This window comes from Meleagris gallopavo, chromosome 5 (assembly GCF_905368555.1).
Source record: "Meleagris gallopavo chromosome 5, MGAL_WU_HG_1.1, whole genome shotgun sequence".
In the NCBI taxonomy this organism is placed as follows: domain Eukaryota; kingdom Metazoa; phylum Chordata; class Aves; order Galliformes; family Phasianidae; genus Meleagris; species Meleagris gallopavo.
In genome coordinates this window covers 25,730,167-25,752,447 of record NC_139408.1, presented here as the reverse complement: position 1 = coordinate 25,752,447, position 22,281 = coordinate 25,730,167, and the positions used below count along the sequence as shown (strand labels likewise).

Below are 22,281 nucleotides of genomic sequence, written 5' to 3'. Positions count from 1 at the left end.
AGAGGGGAGATATAACTCCTGGCAAGGTCACCTGATGTGCTCTTCTTCATCTCCCTGCTGCTCAACCAGACTGCACATCTCACCTTAGCGTTATGGTGAGGCCTATCCACCTTTCGGACACTCTCTCTCATTATATTTGATTTATTGGCTTCAATTCTAAATATATTGTGTTATAGTGTGTTATCTTGCATTCTGATACTATATTTAGTAAATTAGTTTGTTTCTCCTCAGATCATTGCCACTCTTTTAATTATTTTGGGGTCCCCTGTTTCCTTTTTCTGAAGATGCGGATTTTGTGAAGTCCCTTCGCCCCGCTAGTCACAGGACTGAATGAGCCCATAAACCATTGACAGTGTGTTTTGGATTTAGGAGGAAAATAATGTTGATAGCACACCTATGTTTTAATTATTGCTGAGCACTGCTTACACTAAGTCAGATATTTTGGCTTCTCAAGCTACCTTGCTAGTGTGGAGCATGGGTGTGCACAGTTGTTGTTTTCTTTCACTCTTTTTTTTTTTTTTCTTTCTTATTAAACTATCCTTATCTCAGCCCATGAGATTTCACAATTCTCTTTAAGCTGTGGGGGAAGGGAGTAAGCAAATGGCTGTGTGGGCTGAGCTGCCTGCCAGATTAAACCATATGGCTTTTTTGAGAAAGGACCCAAAATAAGCACTTTCTGTTGCACAACTTGCGTCAGAACCAGAGACAGTATCTACTCCTTGAGGCAGCTGAATAATGTGATGATTATTTGATAGGTATGGGTCAGACGCCAGCACTATGTGGTGAGCTGTAACTCTCACATTGCCACAATCAGGATGTACCTTTTTCAAACATTTTTGTCAGCTTTCTAGGATTCCATAGTTCTTCGGAGATGAATTCTAAAACCATCAAAGGTAGCAACTGTGACAGATAGCTACAACCCATACACATATATCCTCCCACACACCTTGCTACTAGTAACCATCCTGCGTCATCGCAGATTTCTGAGTAGTATTTTTAAATAGTTATTTAACTTTAGACAAAACCAAAAACATATGCAAGAGACAATGTAGTAGGATTGGTCTGCTGTGGTTTAACCCAGCTGGCAACTAAGCAACACACAGCTGGTCACTCTCTCCATGCACAACAGGATGGGGAAAGAACTTTGGGTTGAGATAAGGACAGCATAATAAGAAAGAAAGAAAAATGGAAAATAAAAAACAATGACATGAAAAATACCACAAAAGATGTGACACACAATGCAATTGCTTACCATCCACCAACGGATGTCCAGCTAGTACCTGAGCAATGGCAGCTAACTCACCCATTTTTATTGTTGAGCACAATGCCATACAGTAAGGGACATCCCTCTGCCCAATTTCGGTGTCCTAGCCGTGACCGCTCCCAGCTCCTTGTGCTCCCCCAGCCTCCTTGCAGGGCAGCACGAGAAGCTGAAACACTGTTGGCTCTTTGTAAGCACCACCCTCTAAAAATTAAACCATCAGTGTGTTATCAACATTATGCTCCTCCTAAATCCAGAACAAAGTATCACGATGCAGGCCCATGCTACTTCTTACAAAGATGTCACAAAAGGAGATGACCTGGCTGATCATGATGACCCTGCCTTCAGGCTTCAGATTTTGTTGTTAATTATCTTTCTGGCTCAAATTCACCTTCTCTTTCAGAACTTTCATTCTCATAGAACAATGAACCTATAACTCTGGAGGAAGTGTCCTGGAGGACTCTTGGCACTGCAGTGTTTGCCAGTTATACCCAAATATTTTATGGTTGTGCTTCGTTCCATTTTACCCTTCCTTGCTTATGTGTCATACCTCACGGCTCATACTAGCAAGAGAAGATTACTGCTGCAATACAGCAGAACTAGTTTGCTCCAAACTTTTCTGTAAAGTACAGCAGTATTGCTGTCCATACTATACCTGTCCATACAGTTGCCTAGACCATAACACGGGCCAGTATACAAAACCAACACCTGCAGCACATCTCAAACATCAGATAGAAGTATATTTCGAGCACAGCAGATACACATCCTCCAGATGGCTAAACACTGTAATTCAGAGTATGTGCTTGTAGTCCTTTATGAGTACTCAGGGTTGCAAACATACTGATGCCACTACTACGGCCAAGAAACTTTTAAGAGACTTGATACTTTGATTTGACATTTCTTTGTTATAGATAGTAATCAAGGTGCTCATTTCACAAGCCAAGTTATTAAAAATATTTGCACAGCTTTAGATATTAAGCAACACCTGTTATGCCTCAGCTCAGCAGTGCAGAAGGAAGAATCTCTGACCTGAGAAGTGAATTGGCCAAGGTGTGTTAGGAAACTGGACTGAAGCAGCCAGAAGCACTGCTGCTGACATATATGCAAAGCACAGTAAACAGGACGTGCAGCCCGTCACCTCAAGAGATTCTTAAAGGATGGCCTATGTGCCTTCCTCATTCTCCATCTGAAGAACACCATGAACTCGGCCTATGATTACCAGGCGTTTTAACATTAAATTATTGCAGATCCCTAAAAAACGTGGGATATCTGTCTATCCTCAGGTGAAGGAAGCTCTCTTAGTGCCCTCCTTCGGACCGTGCCACGCTTTGCATCGGGGAGACGGTGTTTACACGAGGCGCGCCAACGACAAGTACCTCGGATCCGAGGGGAGGGGAGGAACACACGCACCCTGGCTAGATCCCATCCCAACCGCCCCTTCCAACGCCTCGGCCCGGAGGCGGGGGCAGGCAATAAGACGGCACGGCCCACTGGAGCGGCCATCGACAGGAAGCGCCAGCAGCCAGACATCTGAGCCCTGCACTTTGTGCCAAGCGTTTGAGAGGCTTTAAAGCCAGAAGGGGCGGAGCGCAGCATTATAATTATAAGTATTTAATATTAACATATTCATACGAAACACCCAACGTTCTTCCCCGGCAGCCCCGACTCTCCGTGACGAGCTCCACACCCGCTCCTCTCGGCGCGGACCCACCCACCGCTGCGGTGCGGGCCGTCCTCCGGATCCCGTCCAAGGAGGCGCACGCGCCGCGGGGCCGTAGGGCAAATGAGCGCCCTGACTGCGTGCCAAGTGGGCTCTCGCTGCTGGCGGAGCTGGCTCTCCCGGCTCGGCCCCGCTTCGCGGCACCCCAGTCTCTTGCGAGTACCAGTGGCGTCCCCGGCCCGCCTCTCTTCCATGGCCGCCACCATCCGCTTCTCACCAGCCACCCGCAGCCTCTTCGATGAGCCGCTGGGCATCTCCGTGCAGGGCCTCAGCCCGCGGCAGCAGGTCACCCTGCGGGCATCCTTGCAGGACGAGGCGGGTGAGCTCTTCGAGGCCCACGCCCGGTACCAGGCGTCGGAGGACGGGGAGCTGGACCTGGCCCGCTGCCCCGCGCTGCCGGGAGGCAGCTTCAGCGGCTTGGAGCCCATGGGGCTGCTGTGGGCGCTGCAGCCCCGCAAGGCCTTCTGGCGGCTGGTGAAGAAGGACGTGCAGACCCCTTTCCTCCTGCGGCTGGAGGTGCTGGAGGGCCACGGGGATGACCCTGGGCGGCTCCTGGCCCAGGCCCAGCACGAGCGGGCGTTCCTGCGCGACGGGGTGCGCAGGGTGCCGGTGCGAGACGGGAGGATCCGAGCAACGCTCTTCCTGCCCCCCGGTGAGTACCGGCGGGGCCCTGTCCGTCCTCCGCGGTGCCGCCTTCTCTGGCGGTATCTCCCCGAGAGGGCCCTGGACGCCGTGCCGGGCGCAGCGCAGAATTGGGATTCGCCATCCAGCGCAACCCGATCGGCGCAGTCAACTTTCACCTGCTTGCCACTCTCCTCCTCGTGTATCTGAGCTACGAGGTTCCTCTCCAAAAGTCCTAAGTCCTCACTGTGTTGGTTCCTTTCCTGGCCTTTCTCCAGATCCCCAACTCGATCATTTCAGAGTTGCTGCAGCCCAAGCTTCTTTTTGCTGACGAATTTGCCCTGTTTCTCTCCCTTTGTGAATAGAAAGTCAGGCAGACCATTACACACATTTGCAATTATGGCATTTTTGTCATAGTTCTGACTGCCTTACAAATCCTGTGTTGTCCTCCCAGCAGCTGTCCAGGCTTATGCTAGTTCTCTGTAGGAAGCCTCTTCCCATTTCTCATCTTTATTTGGTGCTCATTTACAGCTGTCCCCACCACCACCACCGCTACATTCACACCTTTAATTCTCCCTGTCCAGAGGCTCACTAGGCATGTCTCTGGTTTTATGCTGGAACCCCATGTGGTCAAGGAGCATCTCTACATAGTATATGTCTTGCTTTCCCCTCCCCTGCCTTTTTCTGTTGCCTGTTCCTGGTATCTTCTCCATTCATAGAGAAGTACTGCAATCATACATGTCCTAGCCAGCACCTTCTTTCGTACTCCCCATGGCTGGTGATGTGTTTCCAGTTGTTGCCCAAGTTCTGCACGGTCATGTATGGAAGCAAAGATGGAAGTCTTCCTTGTGTCCTTCTCCTTTCCATAGTCTTCATCAGTTTCCTGCAATCCCTCTTAGCCTCCCTCATGAGAGTGGCAAGGCTGGTTGCAAGTATTTTCTTCCCTTAGTGCCAGAGTAAACAGGCTGTAGTGCATTTACAATGAAACTAAGAAGGTGAAACCATGGCAGATGGGATTTTTCGGTCAGTTTTTTGAGAAATGCAGTGGAGAAAAGCCTCCTGGGTATTTTTGGAGCAGAGTTTGGTATATTTGCAGTGAGTTTACATGATACAGACAGCTAGCTGTGACTCTCATCCCTTCCCTGCCAGTCATGTGTTTCCTGATGTTCACTAAAACATTGCCAAGGCAACTGTTTTGTACCTTTGTTTAATGTTTAATCTTGAAGCAGTGCAGCTATTTACTGAAACGTGGCACAGAATTTGAGATGCTTACTACCATTCTATGCTTTTGTGTGTGTGTGTTTTTTGTTTTTGATTGGTTGGTTGGCTTTTTTGAAGGCACATTCCCAGGCCTATGAGTTTGAGATATAAATGAGAAATGATGGGTCAAGGTGTCCTATTTTGTGGTCTCTTTCAGGAAATGGTCCCTTTCCAGGAGTTATTGACTTGTATGGCACTGGAGGAGGACTCCCCGAATACAGGGCATGCCTGCTGGCCAACTATGGCTTTGCTGTGCTGGCACTGGCTTTCTATGGTTATGAAGATCTCCCCAAAGAGATGAAGGAGATCAACCTGGAATATTTTGAAGAAGCTGTTAACTATATGTTACAACATGACCAGGTTGGTATAGGCACTGACACAGCCTCATTACAGGGAACAGTCATTAATCAGCTCTTATCAGCCTGCAAATGGGGCAAAGCTGTTGTATGTAGAATAGCATCTCTGTTCAAGTCAACTGAAAATAGTTCCTTTCATATCCTTAACTCCCGTTACAGCAGATAATCAGTTCTAGCAGATAACTGCAGTTCTTCCTTTTGTACTGGCCAGGTGACACGGTGACATGGAGTCCCATACTAGTTATTTCTGCTTTGCTCAACCCAGTGTCCTAACAAGTTGCCTTGAGGCACATCAGGCTTCCATTGGGGCTTGTAAGTTTATATTCCATAGAATGTGCTTGAGGACTAAACGTCTTTTTTAACCTTGGAGCACATGATATGCTTCTCTGATCGAGGGCAAATACACATTTGTTGCCGTGTATTGTAGTAAGCTATTACAGTCACTCCAAATATTTGTATGTAGCGCATGTGTTTTTCAGTAGCTGGCTGCAAATTCAGCTGAGTTCCAAAGCTGGCACCTCCTGGAAGAGAGCCCTGCTTAGCTCTGCATCTTCTTCCAAGCAGCTGCACATGACAATAGCTAGAATTCCACATGGCAATGTCTGGCCTCTCTGTAGAGCTCAAAATAAATACCTTCCTCAGAAAGATGAGTAAAGGCCTTGGTGGCCTTTCCGTTGCAATAACCCTAACTGCTTGTGCCACCCCTATGCCTCAAATCTTGCACTTTTTTCTTTTTCTTCTCTCCCCTGTGAACAGTATTGTAGACTCTTGTTTAATGCCTTCACTGATGCCTCCTCCATGCCACATTTTTAACACTTGGCAAAATTTTAGTTATGTTTTCAAATTTTCCCCTTTCTGTGCTTCAGACTCGATGGGTGTAGAGCTTCTCATGCTGGTGATAAGGTACAAAAGATACTAAATTTCAGCATTTTCTCAGAGCCTTTTTAGCCTTGAATGTCTTCGAATGTAGGAGCTATTGTGACACTGACACCCTGAATTTCAGCACCCTGTAAGATCACTTAGCTTTCCTATTATAGTTTGTCTGTGTAAAAGAAAATGAAGTTAACCTTGTACAAGGCCTTGTAGTTTTGTTAGGATGCTGCTGCAGTCTCAGCAGGGCTTCTGGTCATAAACCAAGCACAGAACAGTGCTGCAGGGTCCCTTGTACACAGGACCTTAGATGCTTATACCTGCAGTGCAGATCAGGACAGGCTGTGCTGACATGGCAGCACTTTCAAGAAATGGTTTGCATATTTCATTGATTATGATTTCTGTTTCTTTACCCTCCAGGTTAAAGGTCCCGGGATTGGGTTGCTCGGTTTCTCCAAGGGGGGTGATTTATGCATTTCAATGGCCTCCTTCCTGAAGGGCATCACAGCCACCGCTGTGATCAACGGCTCAGTGGCAAATGTGGGCGCAGTGGTCCGCTACAAGGATGTCACCATCCCGCCCCTCGGTGCCAATGCAAAACGTATCAAGGTCAACAAGTCTGGGATTGGTGATATCATTGATGCACTTAACAATCCGTTAGAAGGGCCTGACCGCCAAAGCTTTATCCCTTTGGAGAAAGCCGAGTGTCGCTTCTTGTTCATTGTTGGCCAGGATGATCACAACTGGAAAAGCGAATTCTTTGCAACTGAAGGGAGCAAACGTTTGCAAGCTCATGGGAAGGAAAAGCCTGAAATAATCTGTTATCCTGGGGCAGGGCATTATATTGAACCCCCTTTTTTCCCAATGTGTGCTGCCTCAATGCACCTGCTGGTTGGCATGCCTGTGATGTGGGGTGGGGAGCCCAAGGCGCACTGTGAGGCACAGATAGACGCCTGGCAGCAGATCCAGGCCTTCTTCCACAGACACCTCAAGGGTGAGCCTTCCAGGACAGCCAATAAGCTGTGACATGATTTGGGTTATTGTACAGAGGAAGATGCTAGTGTTTCACATTTTTTCACATTCTGTGTTTCACAGTTGTTTTGTTAAATGGCTCTGAAAGAGCAAAGAATATCAGAGAATAAACAGTTGTGGTTTCTTTTCTGAGCAGATGGTGGCTGAGAGCTGCATCCTTTCCACACCTTCCTTTAATACCCAGTGATATCTTGGCCTCCCATTGTGTATAGTACGGGAAGGATGTGGAAACGTGATGATGGCAAGGGTGGGTCTGTTTTGAATGCAAGTTTAAGTGGAAAGAAATCAGCTGAGAAGTGGGATGAAAATGTATTTACCTTGTAAGTCTTCCTTAGAGGAAGTGTGTTGGATATTGCTGTCCTTACCAGAGACAGTGCACTTCTTTTTGTCTGAAAGCAGTTGTTCTCTCTATCTACATCCAGTAATGTTACATCACGAAGTTGTATGTCTGCCTTAACTCTGTCCATTTTGAGATCTAGCATCTAGCTTGTCTCCCAGGGGGAGAGGACAACAGCCCACAGCCTGAAAGTGCATTCTGGGCATACATAGTAGAACTGCAAGGTTGGCTTCCCCTCTGGCTTTCTAGGAGGAGTGGGAAGCAGTGGGGTTCTGTTCTGGATATGCTGAGCTCAGGAGTTTTTGGCTCCTGAGCACGCACTTGAAAGAGGAAGTACTGAACGTTGTTAGGAAAGTGCCGGCGACTCTTCGCGGTTACCTGAAAAACCCTTCAGTGCCTTACAGCGGCAGGCTGAGCGCACGCAGCCAGGTGGCTATATCCAGCGTTCGACTTGCGGGTCAATTCCACGGGTTATTAATGTGCCTTGCACTCTCCGCGCTTTTCTAATTCATTAAAGTGAAACGTTAACTCGAGCAGAGGCTGGTGTGTGCACGCGGGACGGGACGCAGCGGGAGGGCAGGACTCCGGGAGCCATTCTGGCGCCCACCCGCACACCGGCTCCCGGGCGGCCGGGCGGGACGCTGCGCGGGGGCGGGCGGTGAGCGAGATCTCCCCGAGCTGCCGGCGCCGCAGAAACGCCCGCCGAACGGGAGGGCTCCGCTCTCGATTGAGGCTGCCTGGCGGGGGCGGCCGTTATCGCTGTCGTCGCCGTCCGCTCTGTGGCTTTCGGCCCCGCGCCGCCGTCATGTGGAGAGCGGCGGTCGCCGCCAAGGCCCCCGCGCGGGCGCTGTGCCGCGCCCCGGCGCGCAGGGCGGTCAGCGTGGCCGTGACCCCCGCAGCCGGGCTGGCGGACGAGCGAGTGGACACGCGGGTGGCGGGGCTGGGCCCGGGGCAGCCGGTGACGCTGCGGGCGGTGGTGTCCGACGAGAGGGGTTGCCTCTTCCAGTCGTGCGCGCACTACCGGGCGGACGGCCGCGGCGAGCTGCACCTGGGCACGGACGCCTCGCACGGCGGGGACTACACCGGCGTGGAGCCCATGGGGCTCTTCTGGAGCCTGGCGCCAGCGGTCATGGAGAGGCCGTACCAGCGGCTCGTCCCCCGCAGCACCGGCATCCCGATGAAGGTGGAGATGCTGGTTCACCGGGGCCACAGCCAGCCCGGCGCCATCCACGGGCCGGTGATGGCCAAGGCCGAGGTGGAGAGGTGGTTCACGGCCCCCGGCGTCAGGAGGATCCGGCTGAAGGAGGGCGGCGTGAGGGGCTCCCTCTTCCTGCCGCCGGGTGAGTGGGGTCCGGCCTCTGCCTGCAGCGGGGGTCACCCGGGGCGTTCCAAAGCAGAACTGAAAGCCGTCCGAGGACGGTCGCCTTTCTGGGGCGTTTTTCGTCTTCTGGGGACGCGCTGGTCAGCAGCACAGGCGCGGGCAGGTGCCTCTGGCGTGGGTGGAAGCTAAGCGAGACAAAGGCTTGTAGTTTTCCACGCTGCTGCTCTCGGGTTGGGAGTTTCTGTAGATTTGTTTTTTTTTTTTTTTTTCCTGAGCTACCGGAACCCGTAACGCTCAGGAAAGATGATAGGCTTTGACCGCGTGAGCCTCTGTGCAGGATTTTATCCTGAGGATTAAGATTAGAAGGCATTTTTTCTCCCTGCAAAGCATATGCTGATAAGCAGAGCCGCAGAGGAGAGTATTACAGTTCTGTTACGCCAGAGCTCAAGCTAAGCTCCTAGTTTAGCAAGTTCTGTTCTGTGTATAAATACAAATAGTTAGCTGAAGAAGCTCTGCCTGTTCTCCCCGTGGGATGGCTGTGTTCTATGAGGTGTAACATTCCAATGGGCTGCTGCTGTTGCTGGAAGTTGAAACCTTACTGCTGGCAGTGTTGGAATGCTTCAGGCATGATTTAAAGTTCTGTGTTTCACTGGCTGTTGTACTGCGAGAACTGCCATCCGTATTGCCTCTGTAATAGGTTGGTTCTGCAAATCCTGTAAGTGCTGCTACAATTATCAGGGATTAAAATCTTGGTGAATGATTTCCAAACCAATAATCTTTATTAACCTTTTAGATATGGATCCAAAGTCTGCTAAAGGAAAAAACAAAAAAACAAAAAAAAAAACATAGATTGGACTTTGAATTTTGGATCAAATGTTTAGTCAGCATTGTGAAATATATAACACTGAGATGTGGTTGATACATCCTGCCCTAGAGAATGAGCCGAATTTCTGCTGAGCTCAGTGGAAATCCAGAGACCTGCAATCTGGAACTGTATTTTTCCCTTCGGAAAGTCTTGTGTTGAAATATTATGGAAAAGTCTGAGATCATTGCTTAAATGATCCTAGCATCCTTTTAAAGAAAGGACCCAGTTACAACATTACCACCGTATCTTTCTTTGCTTCAGGGATTGTTGAGAAAGGAACCTTAAAGGTCAACTATCCTTGGTTAAAGTGAGATTACATAAATGGGCTTATGCTGCAATTATGATATGAAAGATATTTCTCATTTCAGTTATAAAGTTACAGGCTGTAATCTTTTTAAGTAGTAATAAAGTTGTCTAGAAAGTTACCCTGCTTTTTTGTGAACTGTGGAGAAACTACACTTGGGCTTTGCAGGCATTCAGGAAAGTAGTTGGGTGTCCTTGTGTAAATTGAAGGTTATCTTCATAAAAGAGAGAAACGCAGTCCTTCTTGACTGTGTCCTGGTCATACATTCTCACCAGAATGTGTAGGGGTGACAAATAAAAGAATGCTACTGTTTTTCTTCTCATATAAAATATTGAACTTTAATGAGAAGTTTTAGAACTGACAGAGAACCCAAAAGCATGTTTCAGTACTTTCCTGACTTTTTTTGCATTTCGTTAGGAGGTTTCTACCATCTAACATGTCTTGTCCAAAACTTCTTTTCTCAAGCACCTTGAAATATCAGAGGTCTTGTCTTTCTAGCATATAAATAATGCCAGAGGCTTAATGCACTCTTGCACAAACGGGTACTTTTTCTAATGAGAGTTGTGATCTGGGTCTGAATCCGTCAGTGGTGACATCTCGTGGCAAGACACCACACCTCCCCAGAATAAACAAACAAAAATTATGGTTGCAAGAGCCTTTAACACAAGATCTGCTAGTGTAACAGGTTGAAATATAAGAACACAATCGTCACTGCAAAATCGTGGTTGCTTGAAGTTGTGGTTCTGAAAATCCCTGTAGTTTTACAGAACAAGCACATATATGCATGTTTATCTGTGCATCAGTCACACACACCTAACTGCACCCACGCGGCTCTCAGTTTTACTCTGTCATCTCACACTTGCAATAGCAATTTGGCTGCTGGCTGTGACAGTTCTGATGCTGAGATAGAGGGAGTGATTGAGCTGATTTCATCCTGCAGTGGGAGTCTCTGCTGTTCTTTTCTTGGTGTGCCTTGTTTCGGGGTTTGTATATCCTTGGCCTTAATGCTACTGCATCATAAGTAATGTGTTTTCACTTTGTTAATTAAGGAGTGGCTTCTTTGTGGGTAAAAGAGCTGATTTGAAGTATGATTGTTCTGAGGGTGAGAGGTTAAGATCGTTGAAAAATACACTGAGAAAACAGGTTTTTTTTAGCAAAATATGTTTAGCTGTTCACTTATTTTCATAGGAAGCTCAGAACCTGAAATAGCTGAAGTGAGACACAGCACCAATCTGTAATCTCAGCTGTGCAAACGGAAAATTTACAAGTAGTTATAGAAAACATCTAATACTTTCTATATTTTGATTTTCAAACTTAACTAGATACTTCTTAGTCTTGTTTGATAACTTGTGCTCTGTACCTCTTCTCAATCCAGGGGATGGCCCCTTTCCAGGAGTCATTGACATGTATGGTGATGAAGGAGGTTTGATTGAATTTAGATCCAGTCTCCTGGCTACCCGTGGTTTTGCTGCTCTTTCTCTGCCATATTTTGACTTTGAAGATCTGCCTAAAGTCATGAAAGAATTTAAACTTGAGTACTTTGAGGAGGCAGCTAGATTTCTACAGCGTCACCCAAAGGTGAGTGTAAGGAGAAATCTCTCCAGACAAGGAACTAGGGAAGACTTGGTAGTCATGCCTACGTGGTGGCAGTGATTTTCTTGGAATGTCTTTGGGCAGATTTAGGCCCCATAATGGAAAAAGTGTAGGTCCTACATAGGCAGCTATGCATATCACTGCAGAGTATTTCTTCCACCACAAGCAGGCCATTAAATAAATGCACAGTGGAAAATTGACCAATCCTGATCACAAGGACAATGAAGTGCTGGAACAACCTTCAACAGCAGCAGTGGTGATGTATGTATGTGGTGTTGTTTGTAGGGTTTTGTTTGTTTTAATGAAAGCAATTAGCTTACGAGAGGATTGCACAGCATTGCTCAGTGCTACAGATGAATTGGTTTGATAAGTTGAGGTGTTCCTTTGTTTTACTTTCCAGGCTAGAAAAGGAAAAGGCTGAATACGTATCTAATTCTCAGATGTTATTTGTGAGATGACTATATGCCTGGGACATATTTTGCAATTGACTGTATTTGAATTTCCCGTTACCTGTTTGGGGGAAAATACTTGCAAGAAAATACAAAGCAGTTGAGTTCCAAATGATTTACTTGTTGTTCCTAGCACAAATGTGATACCAGTGTTATTTTATAGCGTTTGACATTTATTATTGGCTCTGAAGAATAAGACACCTGGGAGAAGTCTGGATCCAGCCTATAACTTTCCAACAGGTCACATCGATAACTAACTTCTTTTTTTTTTTTTAAATAACACAGCTTGAAAGACATTTAATGGCTAACCCTATTATAACATATATTTATTCCTTTCTTCCTCTCTTCCCCGCAACCCCATCTTTATCTGAAGGTGAAGGGGCCAGGAGTTGGAGTGATTGGGACTGGGAAAGGTGCAGAATTAGCACTCTCCATGATCACCTTCCTACCAGAAGTAGTGGCTGCTGTCTGTATCTCCGGCTGTAGTTCGAACACAGTTGCAGACCTCCATTATGGTGAGATAACTCTGCCTGGGCTGCGGTTTGATATGAATAAGGTCAGCGTTTCTGACGCTGGTGTTTTTGACACTTTTGAAGCTCTGGATGACCCAGCAAATCCTGCCAATTCCTCTTGCACAATCCCCATAGAAAAAGCAGAAGGTCACTTTCTCCTAGTAGTAGGGGAAGCTGATCGTATGTGGAAGAGTTCCTTATACGCTGAGCTAGCAATTGGGCGCCTACGCCAGCATGGGAAAGAAAACTTTGAACTGTTGAGTTATCCAGGAGCAGGCCACCGAATCGATCCTCCTTCTACTCCGTTTTGTCAGGTAGCTCTGGATCGTGTTCTGGGGGTGCCTGTTTTGGGGGGTGGAGAGAGCAAAGCGCACGCCCACGCCCAGGAACACTCCTGGGGAAAGATTCGGGAGTTTCTGCACTTGCATCTGGGATGAACACTTCAGCACCTGTAATTGTGAGCTTGAGCCACCAAAATGACTGGAGAATTGGAGGTGTTGTCTGAGAAAAGGTCTGAAATATGAAATAGCCAAATGACGGTTACATATATAAATCAAGACAGAAAGGAATTGATTTGCACTAGCCCAAGTTATTTTAAGTAGGTATGCAGAAGAGAAGTGAAGCGATAATAAGTAGGCTGCACTGTGGTACAAATTTGAGTCTGAATTGGTCATGCTATCAAGAAACAAATGTCTGAAGAAAGTGCTTTCTGATAGGTGCTTTCTTGCTTCAGTATTTATGAATCAAAGAACTTCACTGCCAGCCTATACCCTTAGAAATGAGAGATTGTTTTTCACCTGGGAGAACACTGGCAATCTGTGGGCCATGAACTTTGATATCAAAATGATGAATGATGCTGGCTTTGGGTCTTAGGTTATTTTAGCCTAGAACTTTCTGATTTATAGCCATACACTTTGGTACTTTGGATGTGTTTTCTACTTGCACAAAGCTGGGGATCTTTTATTTGTAATAAGTTTCTTATACATTGGCCTGAAACAGTGGTCTTCTGTTGGAAAATATCTTGCTTCTTTCCAACAACAGCTATGCTTAAATTGAGAAAGTGAAGAGTACTTTTATCTATGGAGGAAGGCAGCACCAGTGGTGTCCTGTATTGGGGAAATAACCATCTGTTCCTATAATGCCTTGGGTGGGCAGTTGACTCTTGGGAGTATCGAAATTCTGTTCCATAGCACAGTTAAATGCAGTTATACCATCTGCAAATCTTCTCTCATTACTTGTTTTAAATAATTAACACTTGCTGTTAAGCTAGAGTTTAATTACGTGTGGAACTCTTCGTTAATGATGTCAACAGATGCTGACAGCTGTTATTAGGAAGGAAGGTGAGAGACAGAAGAGCTGGCAAGTAGAAGACTGTAAGACAGGTTGTAAAAAGCTGTCCTCTTGCAGTAATGATCATAATACTAGTAAATACTAATAATAGTAAAGAAAAGGGTAATCTAGGATTTTCTGACCCAGGCTGCCTGAGATTGTTTTTCATCCTAATTAATCCCAGTACTTTATTGTTCTCTACCATTTAGATAGAAAGAAACAATTTCTTCCCAAATGACTCTTGTCTGTTACGAGGGTCTTGCCAATGCTGAAGGCTTATTTAATAACGGCTTCAACTGATAGAATTCTCCTTCCAAGTCAGACCTGTTTCATAGTTGCCCAAAAAGAAACAAAACCATCATAAACGATAGTGAATTTTGCTCTGCTCTCAGGGATCTTTTTTCTCCAGTTGATTATCATTATGCTCAGGCCTGATTAGCATTCTGCAACTCATATTACTCCTTATCATTTGAGTGAAGTCACTTGTTCTCCACACATCATCACTGCCAGTTATTTATCCATACACTCCTTATAAGATAAACTACATCCACTTAACTCCAGGGAAGATGTCCTTGCACCCAGCCTTCCTCAACTCTCTGGCTGAAGAGCCTTTGCAGAGTCTTATCTGATGCTCGGACCTCCACTCATCCTGGTTGCCCCAGGAGTCCCACAGCACATCCTGCTGTGATGTGCACCTTGAGGTGCCGCTCATCCTTACTGCCCTTCCTTTCTTCCAAGTTGCAGCTACTGAGAAAAGGGTTGCGTATAGGTTTCTTGTTCTGTCTGTCCTTGCCACATGTATCTTCAGCAGCTGGAGCTCCCGGTATAAATGACCTCCCTTAATACTTATGACCTGCTCAGGATTGATACCTGTCTCCATACTGCAGACTGACCACAGTACATCAGTTGCTGTGCAGCACTGCAAGCTGGAGACTCAGAAACAAAATGGACAAAAATAAACCATAACAGGTAGCTTAAAAGCCTCCAAACTTTGTTTCAAAAGACCAAATCCTTAAAGTAATTCAGTATTAGATATCATCAGATATCTGCGATTTAAAGACAAGTACTTATTTAAAAGCAAGGCAGTGTGAAAATTAGACACTGTGTTTTGAGTAGCTCATTTGTTTGGCAATGAGGTGTCTTTATTTCTCATCTCTCGCTTAAATAAAATGGCTTATTTTACTGTGAAGATACTTTGGTGGACAGGTCAGGATACTTCTGAACATAACCATTCACTAGATGGCTTGTAGGAAACCGCCCAGTTTTTGTACTAGTGTTTTATATTTCACACTGCTGCTGGGAGACCAAAACTACCTTACAGACACTGCAAAGACAGGCGCAGCTGCTGCCCGAAGCGTACGTTAAGCTGGGTGCCCGGCTCAAGTATTACTTACATCGCTTCACACGCCTTCCACGGCCGACGTCCCGTAGCGTTTCTCCGATGGCTGGATTCACCTGATGAGCTGGGCGTGGAGGTGCCGCAGGAAGGAGACGAAGGCAACGCGGGGATCCGGACCTGCTTTGGGGGCCGCGGCTGAAAGAGCGCGGGCAGCAGCCGGGGGGCGCCGGCCCTGTGAGGGGCGGCCCGGGCACGGGTCGTCCCCCGCCAATCGCTGTAACTTCCACCGAGCGATTTTAATTCAATAAAAAGCGCACGGCAACGGAGGCGGGGCGTGGCCTTTCTGCTGTCGGTACCGGAGCCGGGACGGGGCAGAACGCAGCCCTCGGGCCGGGCCCGGCGGCGGAGCCGGGCGCGAGGAGCGCGGCAGCCCCTGCGCCGCGTCCCACAATGCGTCGCGGAGCGCCCCCTACGCGACTTCCGGGCCGGGCCCGTGCGCGGCGGCGGAGCTCTGCGGTCGCCGGGAGTGGCCGCCTCCGTGCTCGGCCCCTCGGCCCCGACGCGTCCGCGGCGCTGCGCATGCGCGGGAGGCGGTCGTGCCATAGCAACCGGAGCGTCGACGGTAGCAACGGCGATGGTGGGTCCCGTCAGCACCGGGAGGGGTGGAGGGGTCGGGCGCGCGGGGAAGGCCGGCGGCTCGGGGGGACGGTGCTGGGGCGTCCCCAAGATGCGGCGGCGGGGGCCCCGTTCTGGGCCGAGAGCGAGCGAGGCAGGGCGGCGGCGGTCGCTCGGCGCCGTCCCCGAGCGGTGCTCGCGTGGGGCGGGCGGTGCGGCCTCACTGTGCCCGGGGAAGCGGGGCTCGAGGCGGCTCGCAGCGGCGGGAGCGGAGGAATCTCGCCCGCGGCTGCTGCGGTGCCGCCGTGTGAGAGGTGCTCCCGGCGCTCGTCTGCGGGGTGGCGGCGTCTGCGGTGCCGTACGGACGGGCCTGCTTTCTCCTGCCGGGCGGCTCCGACCCGCTCCTGACTGCCGATAAATGGATGCAAGCGAAGGCAGCGCCTCGCTGGTGTCTTGGCGGGACCGAAGTTTGTAATGCTCGGTGTCAGTACGCCTCGTGCCCAAAAGACCTCTTTCTGGGAAGAAAAATATTCCAACTATTATAGTATAAATACATTTGTTTTCTGCTGAGATGTTATATTTCTTGTTCCTGGAGCCCTGGTGGCGATGTCTCAGGTGGCCGCTTCAGCCTCTGGTGGCTCTTGAAGCTGTGTGACTTTCTTTCCCTTCCATCCCTGCAGGTGGTTCTTCAGCATCCATCTGGGGACCCCGAAAGCAGCCTTCTCAGGGAGGCTTCCCCATCAGCTATAGTGCCTTCTGCTGCAGGAGGCTGCTTATCTAGGGAAATTTCCAGTGCACTTCAAAGAGCAAAACAAAGTCATTGGCGAACGTTCTTTTGATAAGCCCTGTGCTGATTGTTTCTTTGTGCACCTGGTTCTCAGCTTTAAATCTGGTCTGGTTTTATGCATGGATTTGGGACAGCAGGAGGCTCTGTGAGGGACTGAAGTCATGCCCCAAATGGTACAACAGTCAGCTAGCAGAATTATGGAAAAGTGCTGGAAACTTCCCGCCTGAAAAAAGAAACAACTGGAAGCCACTTGGCTTAGCTGTCACACTGCTATGGCTGCTAATTAGAGTCTCAGGAAGACTGCTGGAGCAGGAGCTGGGGTTGTTTTCTGAGCAGGAGGTGATCACTTAAGTTGGCCTGCAGCAGGCGCCAAGGAGGCTGTGCCGTGGCAGAAATTCACCCCCTGTCTGCAGCTGGGCCTGGACCTGGCTGTTGTGTGGGACAGACAAGACGAAGCTCAAAGGCCTTGGTCTGGACGGCTCTAAGCTGTTGCTGGGCATTCTGTGCCTGTAGTTGTTCTCTTGGCAGCTGTCGTGGGTCTTGTCTTTTACCACCGAATCCAGAGCTTTCAGTGGTCTAAAGTATCTGGCATTAAAGCTTTGTGACCTGAGGTGAATTCTCCTAAGATTTTTGGCAGTAGTTTCTTTGTTTGTTTTTTTTTCTTTTCCTTTTTTCCTTCCCTCTCCCATTTTTGGAGGGGATCTGGTTACCAGAAAAGCTGCCATGTGTCGTGCTACACTGGCTTGCTAGGAAGGAGGCTGTTGGTCATTGCTAGTGGGATGTCAGTCTCTGGAACCTTTTTAACTTGAAAAATGTCTTTGAATGTGTTTAGGATATATCAGTTTCTCTTCATACTACTGTTATGGATATTGCCATTTGGTTGTAATGGGAGTGATGTGAGGCAGAAAAGTTGGAAGTTAGTGGCACCTAAAGGTTGCTCAATGAGTGGATCCTTGAAGAGCCTCCTCCAGGAGCACTCAGATTGATTTTAACTGATAATGTATGTGTTCATGTTACGTGATTTGATGACAAAATTGTTAGAAAAAAAGAAATAAACATTTCAGATTGCTCTTGATTTTTTTGGTAAGAAGTATCTTCTTTTCCCCAGTGAATTCTAACAGGCTTTATCATTCTGTCTATTCACAGACAAGCAAGAGATTACTAATGCACAGTAATAGGGTGTTTTCATAAGAGTGTCAGACCACATTTTTCAGTGCAATAATTTCAAATGCCCTTCAATTCAGTTGAATTTCACTGTCAGAGGTGACAGTGCCCAGATTATGCTCCAAGCTGGGCAAGAGAATAAAGTCAGTAGAATAATTTGCTCTCATAAATCGAGCTTATTACTTCTGAAAATGCTTCTGAGTTCCCCAGAAAATAAAATGAAGAGCCACTCCAAGAGTCATAGCTTCTTAGTGTCAACTAGAGGAAGATCCTGCAGGGAGCTGGTGGAAGAGAGGAGAAAAGCAGAACAGGAAAAGAAAAAGGGGAGAAGTGAAGAAGCCAGCTGAAAATTTGCAATGAACATTCATTTTAATTTGTTTGTTTTAGGCAAAAGCAACAACTATCAAAGAAGCTCTAGCCAAATGGGTAAGTAATAAGAGAGTATCTAGCTGCTTTGCAATACTCAGTGCTATAAATTTTTACTATATTTAATATTTTTTTTTCAGGCTTACTGTAACAAATGTTGGCTAGAAGTTTCACAGAGTAAAAATTCTATCCATGTTATTGAATAATAATAAGTTCTGTTGGATTTTCTGTGTGGTCTCGCTAAGTTGATATGTGGTAAAGATGAGCCTATTTCACTTTCTCACCTTATCCTGCTGAATATGCATTCATAGAAGGCCTGAGGCTACAAATAAATTTAAAGTTGAAAATGCCATATGTTGCATTATGCCCTGTTCATTTTACCTGAGTATGGTTCTTCCCACAGGGTGAACAAGTATGAAATACTGACTGTACTGAAGTCAGTGAACCTTCTGTATTGGCAGGTAGTGCTGTCCCTCACATTGTCCACTGTGCAAAGCTGAGTTTCTTACTTGTTTTTAAAGTACTGTTTTAATACAGTCATCATTTAGTACCTTTAGTATTTCACATTTTATTGTCACCTATGTTGGTATTCCCCACAAACTTCACTCTTGCTCTCTTAGTGAGAATGCAACAGCTTACAGATGTTTCTATTACTAGAGATATGAGCTGAGGTGTTTTTTTTTAAAGTGGTTTTCCTTTTCTCACTCTTTCTACCCTCCAAAACCTGCACTTCATGTTTTCTGTTAAAGATTTATTTTACATTTGCTCCTTTGTCACATGTCTCTCAGAAGTAGTAAATCCATGTCAGCGAGTTTCCATTTATGTTAACTACAAAGTGCTGACTGCGCTGTTCTATTCATGTTGTTTTGGAGGAGGAAAATTTTCCCTGTACTGCTACTAATCTGTGTCCACATGACTTACAACATTGGATCTGTTGCTGCGTTGCATTCCAGATGTATTTCTTCCCTTTGGCATGAGGATTTACCTGTGCTCTACAGTCAGAATGAAATGAATAAATCAAAGCAACTTTAACTTTGCAATCAGGTAGCCTGGTCTTAAAAAAAAAAAGTGCTGTTCTACCTGTGGTTTCTCTGTGCTTATGGTGGTATTCCATCTGAGGTTTGTTTCAGAGGTGGGTGGCAGCCTGGAAAAATCTTCTTTCTTCAGCTGTTCACTCCCCACCACAGGCCATGTTAGGAGCTCTCTCTCTGTCCTGTTTTAAGAGATAATGTAATTTTGTCTGTTAGTGTAAGGTGACTATAAGACTACAAGCCAAGGCTAAATGCAGACAGATACACGGTTATCCTTGTTGTTGGAAAAGGAAATTGAAGTTTCAAGTTTGTGTAGTGACTCAGTTTGAGCAGTTCACCATATTCTGCAAAACTTGTTTACCTGGCACGCTTGTTTACTACATTGCTAATTATGAATAAAAATACTGATATGAATCATACTAAATTCGGACAGAGGTTGGAATTTTTAGTGAAACATGGCAACATAATAATGCTCTATTAAATTGTGAAACATGGCAACATAATAATGCTCTATTAAATTAAGCTGCCTGAAGAATTTTGGGCACATAAGACAAAATGATGTCTGATCTTGTGCTGTGCTATTCTTTCATGTTTCTGGTAAGCAATTAATTTTCTTCTCAAGTAAAGATATAAAACCGACCTCAGCTCTCTCACTTTTCATTAGCTGCATAATAATGGGGGAGAAAACAAGACTCCTTGTTTTGAAAACAGAACAGATTTCTCCTTTGTTAACAGATCTCCAGTCCTCCCACTGAAAGCCGAGTGAATCGACAGAATGTTCCCTTTGTGCTGTCAGGGAAGCAGCTGTCACAACTGGTGTTACTGCTGAAAAAGATACTCGGTCTAAGTGTTGAGCGGATAATTACCATCACTTCGGAATTTTAAAAGATTTCACAGAGTATAGTTTTTTAATAAACACACCCAAATGCTGCAGTTTCGACAATTCTTCCAAATCTCTGAACTTTATAAAGTATTTAATCTAGAAAATCATCAGCTTTGGTTGTAAATAGAAAATGTGTCTTCTAATGTACTCTCTGAAGCGTGAAATCTTCCACTCCTTTCTAATGACTAAATAGAAGTTATTTTTTTTAATTTTTTTTTTTAGTGAATTCTGTGAACAATAAGGATTTATTACTTTCTTTACACTACAACTTCTCTGATTTCTAATTGGCCTTTGATTCAAAGGTGGAATATTATCAGTCCAGACTTAGAGCTCTCTCCTTTCTGTCCTACACTGTTTGTTGTTGTTTGTTTTTGTTTTTGTTTTCCATTTTTTGTGAAGAGCGTAATCAGTTTCTCTTTTCATGTGTGTTCTGTAGGAGGTAGAGCTGAGTTACAGGCTTGAGGCTGGGCGCTAGCTCCACCTCAGGGGAGCAGCAGTCACAGCTCCCATTTCAGGAGGAGGAATGCATGGGAGCTATACAAAATGGTTAAAGCTGAGGAAAGATTTGAGGAAAGTGCTGTTGAGATTCCCCCCCAGAATGCACTCCCCTGCCTTCTGAGTTTGTGATGTGAGTTGGGTGTCAGTTCAGAGTTTTCTGACTGAAGAGGAAAGGAGATTTCTGTCAGAGATTTTAAGAATGTGCTTCTGCTACGTAAGCTTCTGGCCCTAATTGAGCTCCCACATGTCTTCACCGTGATTCAGAGTTTCAGACCTCCAGATATTCTCAATTTCTTTTCAGGAGAGGACACCTGAATTAATTTGATTAAATGTAACTCAAATTAAAAAAAAAAAAAAAAGGGGGGTATTTAATGTATATGTGCTTTTAGTATCTTAGAACTAAGCTACTCTTACCCTCTTTAAACTGTACTAGCAGGGCTCTTGAAGTACAGTATTCAAAATACTGTAAGTATTTTGTACTTAAGTACTGTAAGTAACAAAAAGCTTTCTCTTTTCAGTAATTTCTTTTAGTAGTATATTGGAATTACCTCTGTAGTAATTACTTCACAGGAATGTTATAGTACAGCAATTCTTAGTGACTTTGTGCAGTGAGCATATTCTTTACCTTCTCTTTTCCTTAGGAAGAAAAAAATGGACAGAAGGCTTCAGAGGCAAAAGAAGTGAAACTGTATGGCCAGATTCCTCCTGTAGAGAAGATGGATGAATCTCTCTCCACTCTTGTTAACTGCGAGTAAGTTAAGCTAAAGACAAATTGGAAACCAAGCATTCTCTTCTCTTTACACTAATTTGGTTAATGTGCCCAAATGACAACATGTAGTGGCATGCAGGTTATCTAATTAGCTCTAGGTACCAAGTCAGTTCAGCTGCTGTTTAGCTGAGAAAAATTTAGTGTTGTCTGTGTAGGTGATAAGAGAGAAAAAAGGAGACGGAGCCAGGACTTTCCAAAAGAAATTAGAACTGCTTCAGCAATAAGTTTCTGTGCACTTGTTAAGGCTGTGCTTACAAAGGTCATCCCGTATGTGAAGTTAGTAACATGTGGTACTTTCCTAGAAGCTAAACAAAGTCACAGAAATCATGATGTTTGAGAGAAGAATAGACAAATATGTCTAGCGCAGTGGTGTTTAGATGTGGAACTCTTCTACTATAGTGATCGCTTTTGTTCTGAGAGTTGATTGTTCTTGCTTTTAAAGGAAGCTTTCATTGTCTACAAACTGCATTGAAAGAATTGCCAACTTGAGCAGCCTAAGTAAGTGACAAACCAGTGATTATAATTGTTTTCTAGTTGTGTGGATAGGAAATATACTACAATTTGTAATGTGTGTCTAGCTTTATACCTTTTCTTATCCTTTTTAACTTCTTCCTCTTAGAATGTTGCAATTGACTTTAAAATTATCAGTCTTCCTGGAGAATGCATGTTTAGCAGTAAAGGCGTACTAACGCATGTGTCTCTGTGCAGTTTTGGCACTTGTTTTGCTGTCCAAGCTTATTAAAAAAAACCCATCCAGAAGTTTAAAAAAAATCCATCCAGAAGTAGCTTTGTCGTCTCCAGTGGGATTGAGTTATGATATTCAACAGTAATTGATTCTAGAATGTTTTAACAACTAATTTCCACATTGATGTTGGATGTCTGCAGTTCAACAGCGTAATAATTGTGGTATAGTATGTTGCTGAGATCAGAGTGTTGGGGGCCTGGATGGAATCTGGGGGGAGACAAAATAGAACTTCATGGTCTGTCTCTTTAAGTTAC

At 45.8% G+C, this 22,281-nt stretch overlaps 4 protein-coding genes across 5 annotated transcripts in view; 3 read left to right on the top strand and 1 right to left on the bottom strand.

Annotated features, from left to right (window-relative positions):
- Window positions 1–2,856: 2,856 nt before the first annotated feature.
- The window catches only part of MIDEAS (mitotic deacetylase associated SANT domain protein), an 82,438-nt gene continuing 63,013 nt past the window's right edge, over window positions 2,857–22,281 (bottom strand). For both annotated transcript variants that reach the window (XR_014883523.1, XR_014883524.1), the window contains 2 exons: window positions 15,225–19,314; window positions 2,857–13,014 (listed from right to left, as the gene is read on the bottom strand). The gene's annotated coding sequence lies outside the window, so the exon portion shown is untranslated. The remainder of the gene's footprint in view (window positions 13,015–15,224; window positions 19,315–22,281) is intronic.
- LOC100545577 (acyl-coenzyme A thioesterase 1-like) lies at window positions 3,045–7,990 on the top strand. Its single transcript, XM_003206472.5, has 3 exons — window positions 3,045–3,633; window positions 5,020–5,222; window positions 6,509–7,990. Exons 1-3 carry the CDS (start codon window positions 3,045–3,047, stop codon window positions 7,112–7,114), a joined length of 1,398 nt encoding a protein of 465 aa, XP_003206520.2. The 3' UTR covers window positions 7,115–7,990.
- On the top strand, window positions 8,263–15,495 carry LOC100545422 (acyl-coenzyme A thioesterase 5-like). Its single transcript, XM_010711567.4, has 3 exons — window positions 8,263–8,797; window positions 11,323–11,525; window positions 12,363–15,495. Exons 1-3 carry the CDS (start codon window positions 8,263–8,265, stop codon window positions 12,936–12,938), a joined length of 1,314 nt encoding a protein of 437 aa, XP_010709869.3. The 3' UTR covers window positions 12,939–15,495.
- Window positions 15,450–22,281, top strand: part of DNAL1 (dynein axonemal light chain 1) — a gene marked incomplete at its 5' end in the record, with an annotated part of 19,539 nt that continues 12,707 nt past the window's right edge. Inside the window, 4 exons of the mRNA XM_085223838.1 lie at window positions 15,450–15,806; window positions 18,123–18,161; window positions 21,155–21,264; window positions 21,725–21,780. Of these exons, the coding sequence (XP_085079964.1) occupies window positions 15,450–15,806; window positions 18,123–18,161; window positions 21,155–21,264; window positions 21,725–21,780 (562 nt within the window). The remainder of the gene's footprint in view (window positions 15,807–18,122; window positions 18,162–21,154; window positions 21,265–21,724; window positions 21,781–22,281) is intronic.

Excerpts from the sequence above, each read along its gene's own strand:
- LOC100545577 (XM_003206472.5), top strand. The coding sequence starts at position 3,045 with ATGAGCGCCCTGACTGCGTGCCAAGTGGGCTCTCGCTGCTGGCGGAGC. Across the intron at positions 3,634-5,019 it reads AACGCTCTTCCTGCCCCCCG|GAAATGGTCCCTTTCCAGGA; the intron begins GTGAGTACCGGC and ends GGTCTCTTTCAG. Across the intron at positions 5,223-6,508 it reads ATATGTTACAACATGACCAG|GTTAAAGGTCCCGGGATTGG; the intron begins GTTGGTATAGGC and ends TTTACCCTCCAG.
- LOC100545422 (XM_010711567.4), top strand. The coding sequence starts at position 8,263 with ATGTGGAGAGCGGCGGTCGCCGCCAAGGCCCCCGCGCGGGCGCTGTGC. Across the intron at positions 8,798-11,322 it reads CTCCCTCTTCCTGCCGCCGG|GGGATGGCCCCTTTCCAGGA; the intron begins GTGAGTGGGGTC and ends TTCTCAATCCAG. Across the intron at positions 11,526-12,362 it reads TTCTACAGCGTCACCCAAAG|GTGAAGGGGCCAGGAGTTGG; the intron begins GTGAGTGTAAGG and ends CTTTATCTGAAG.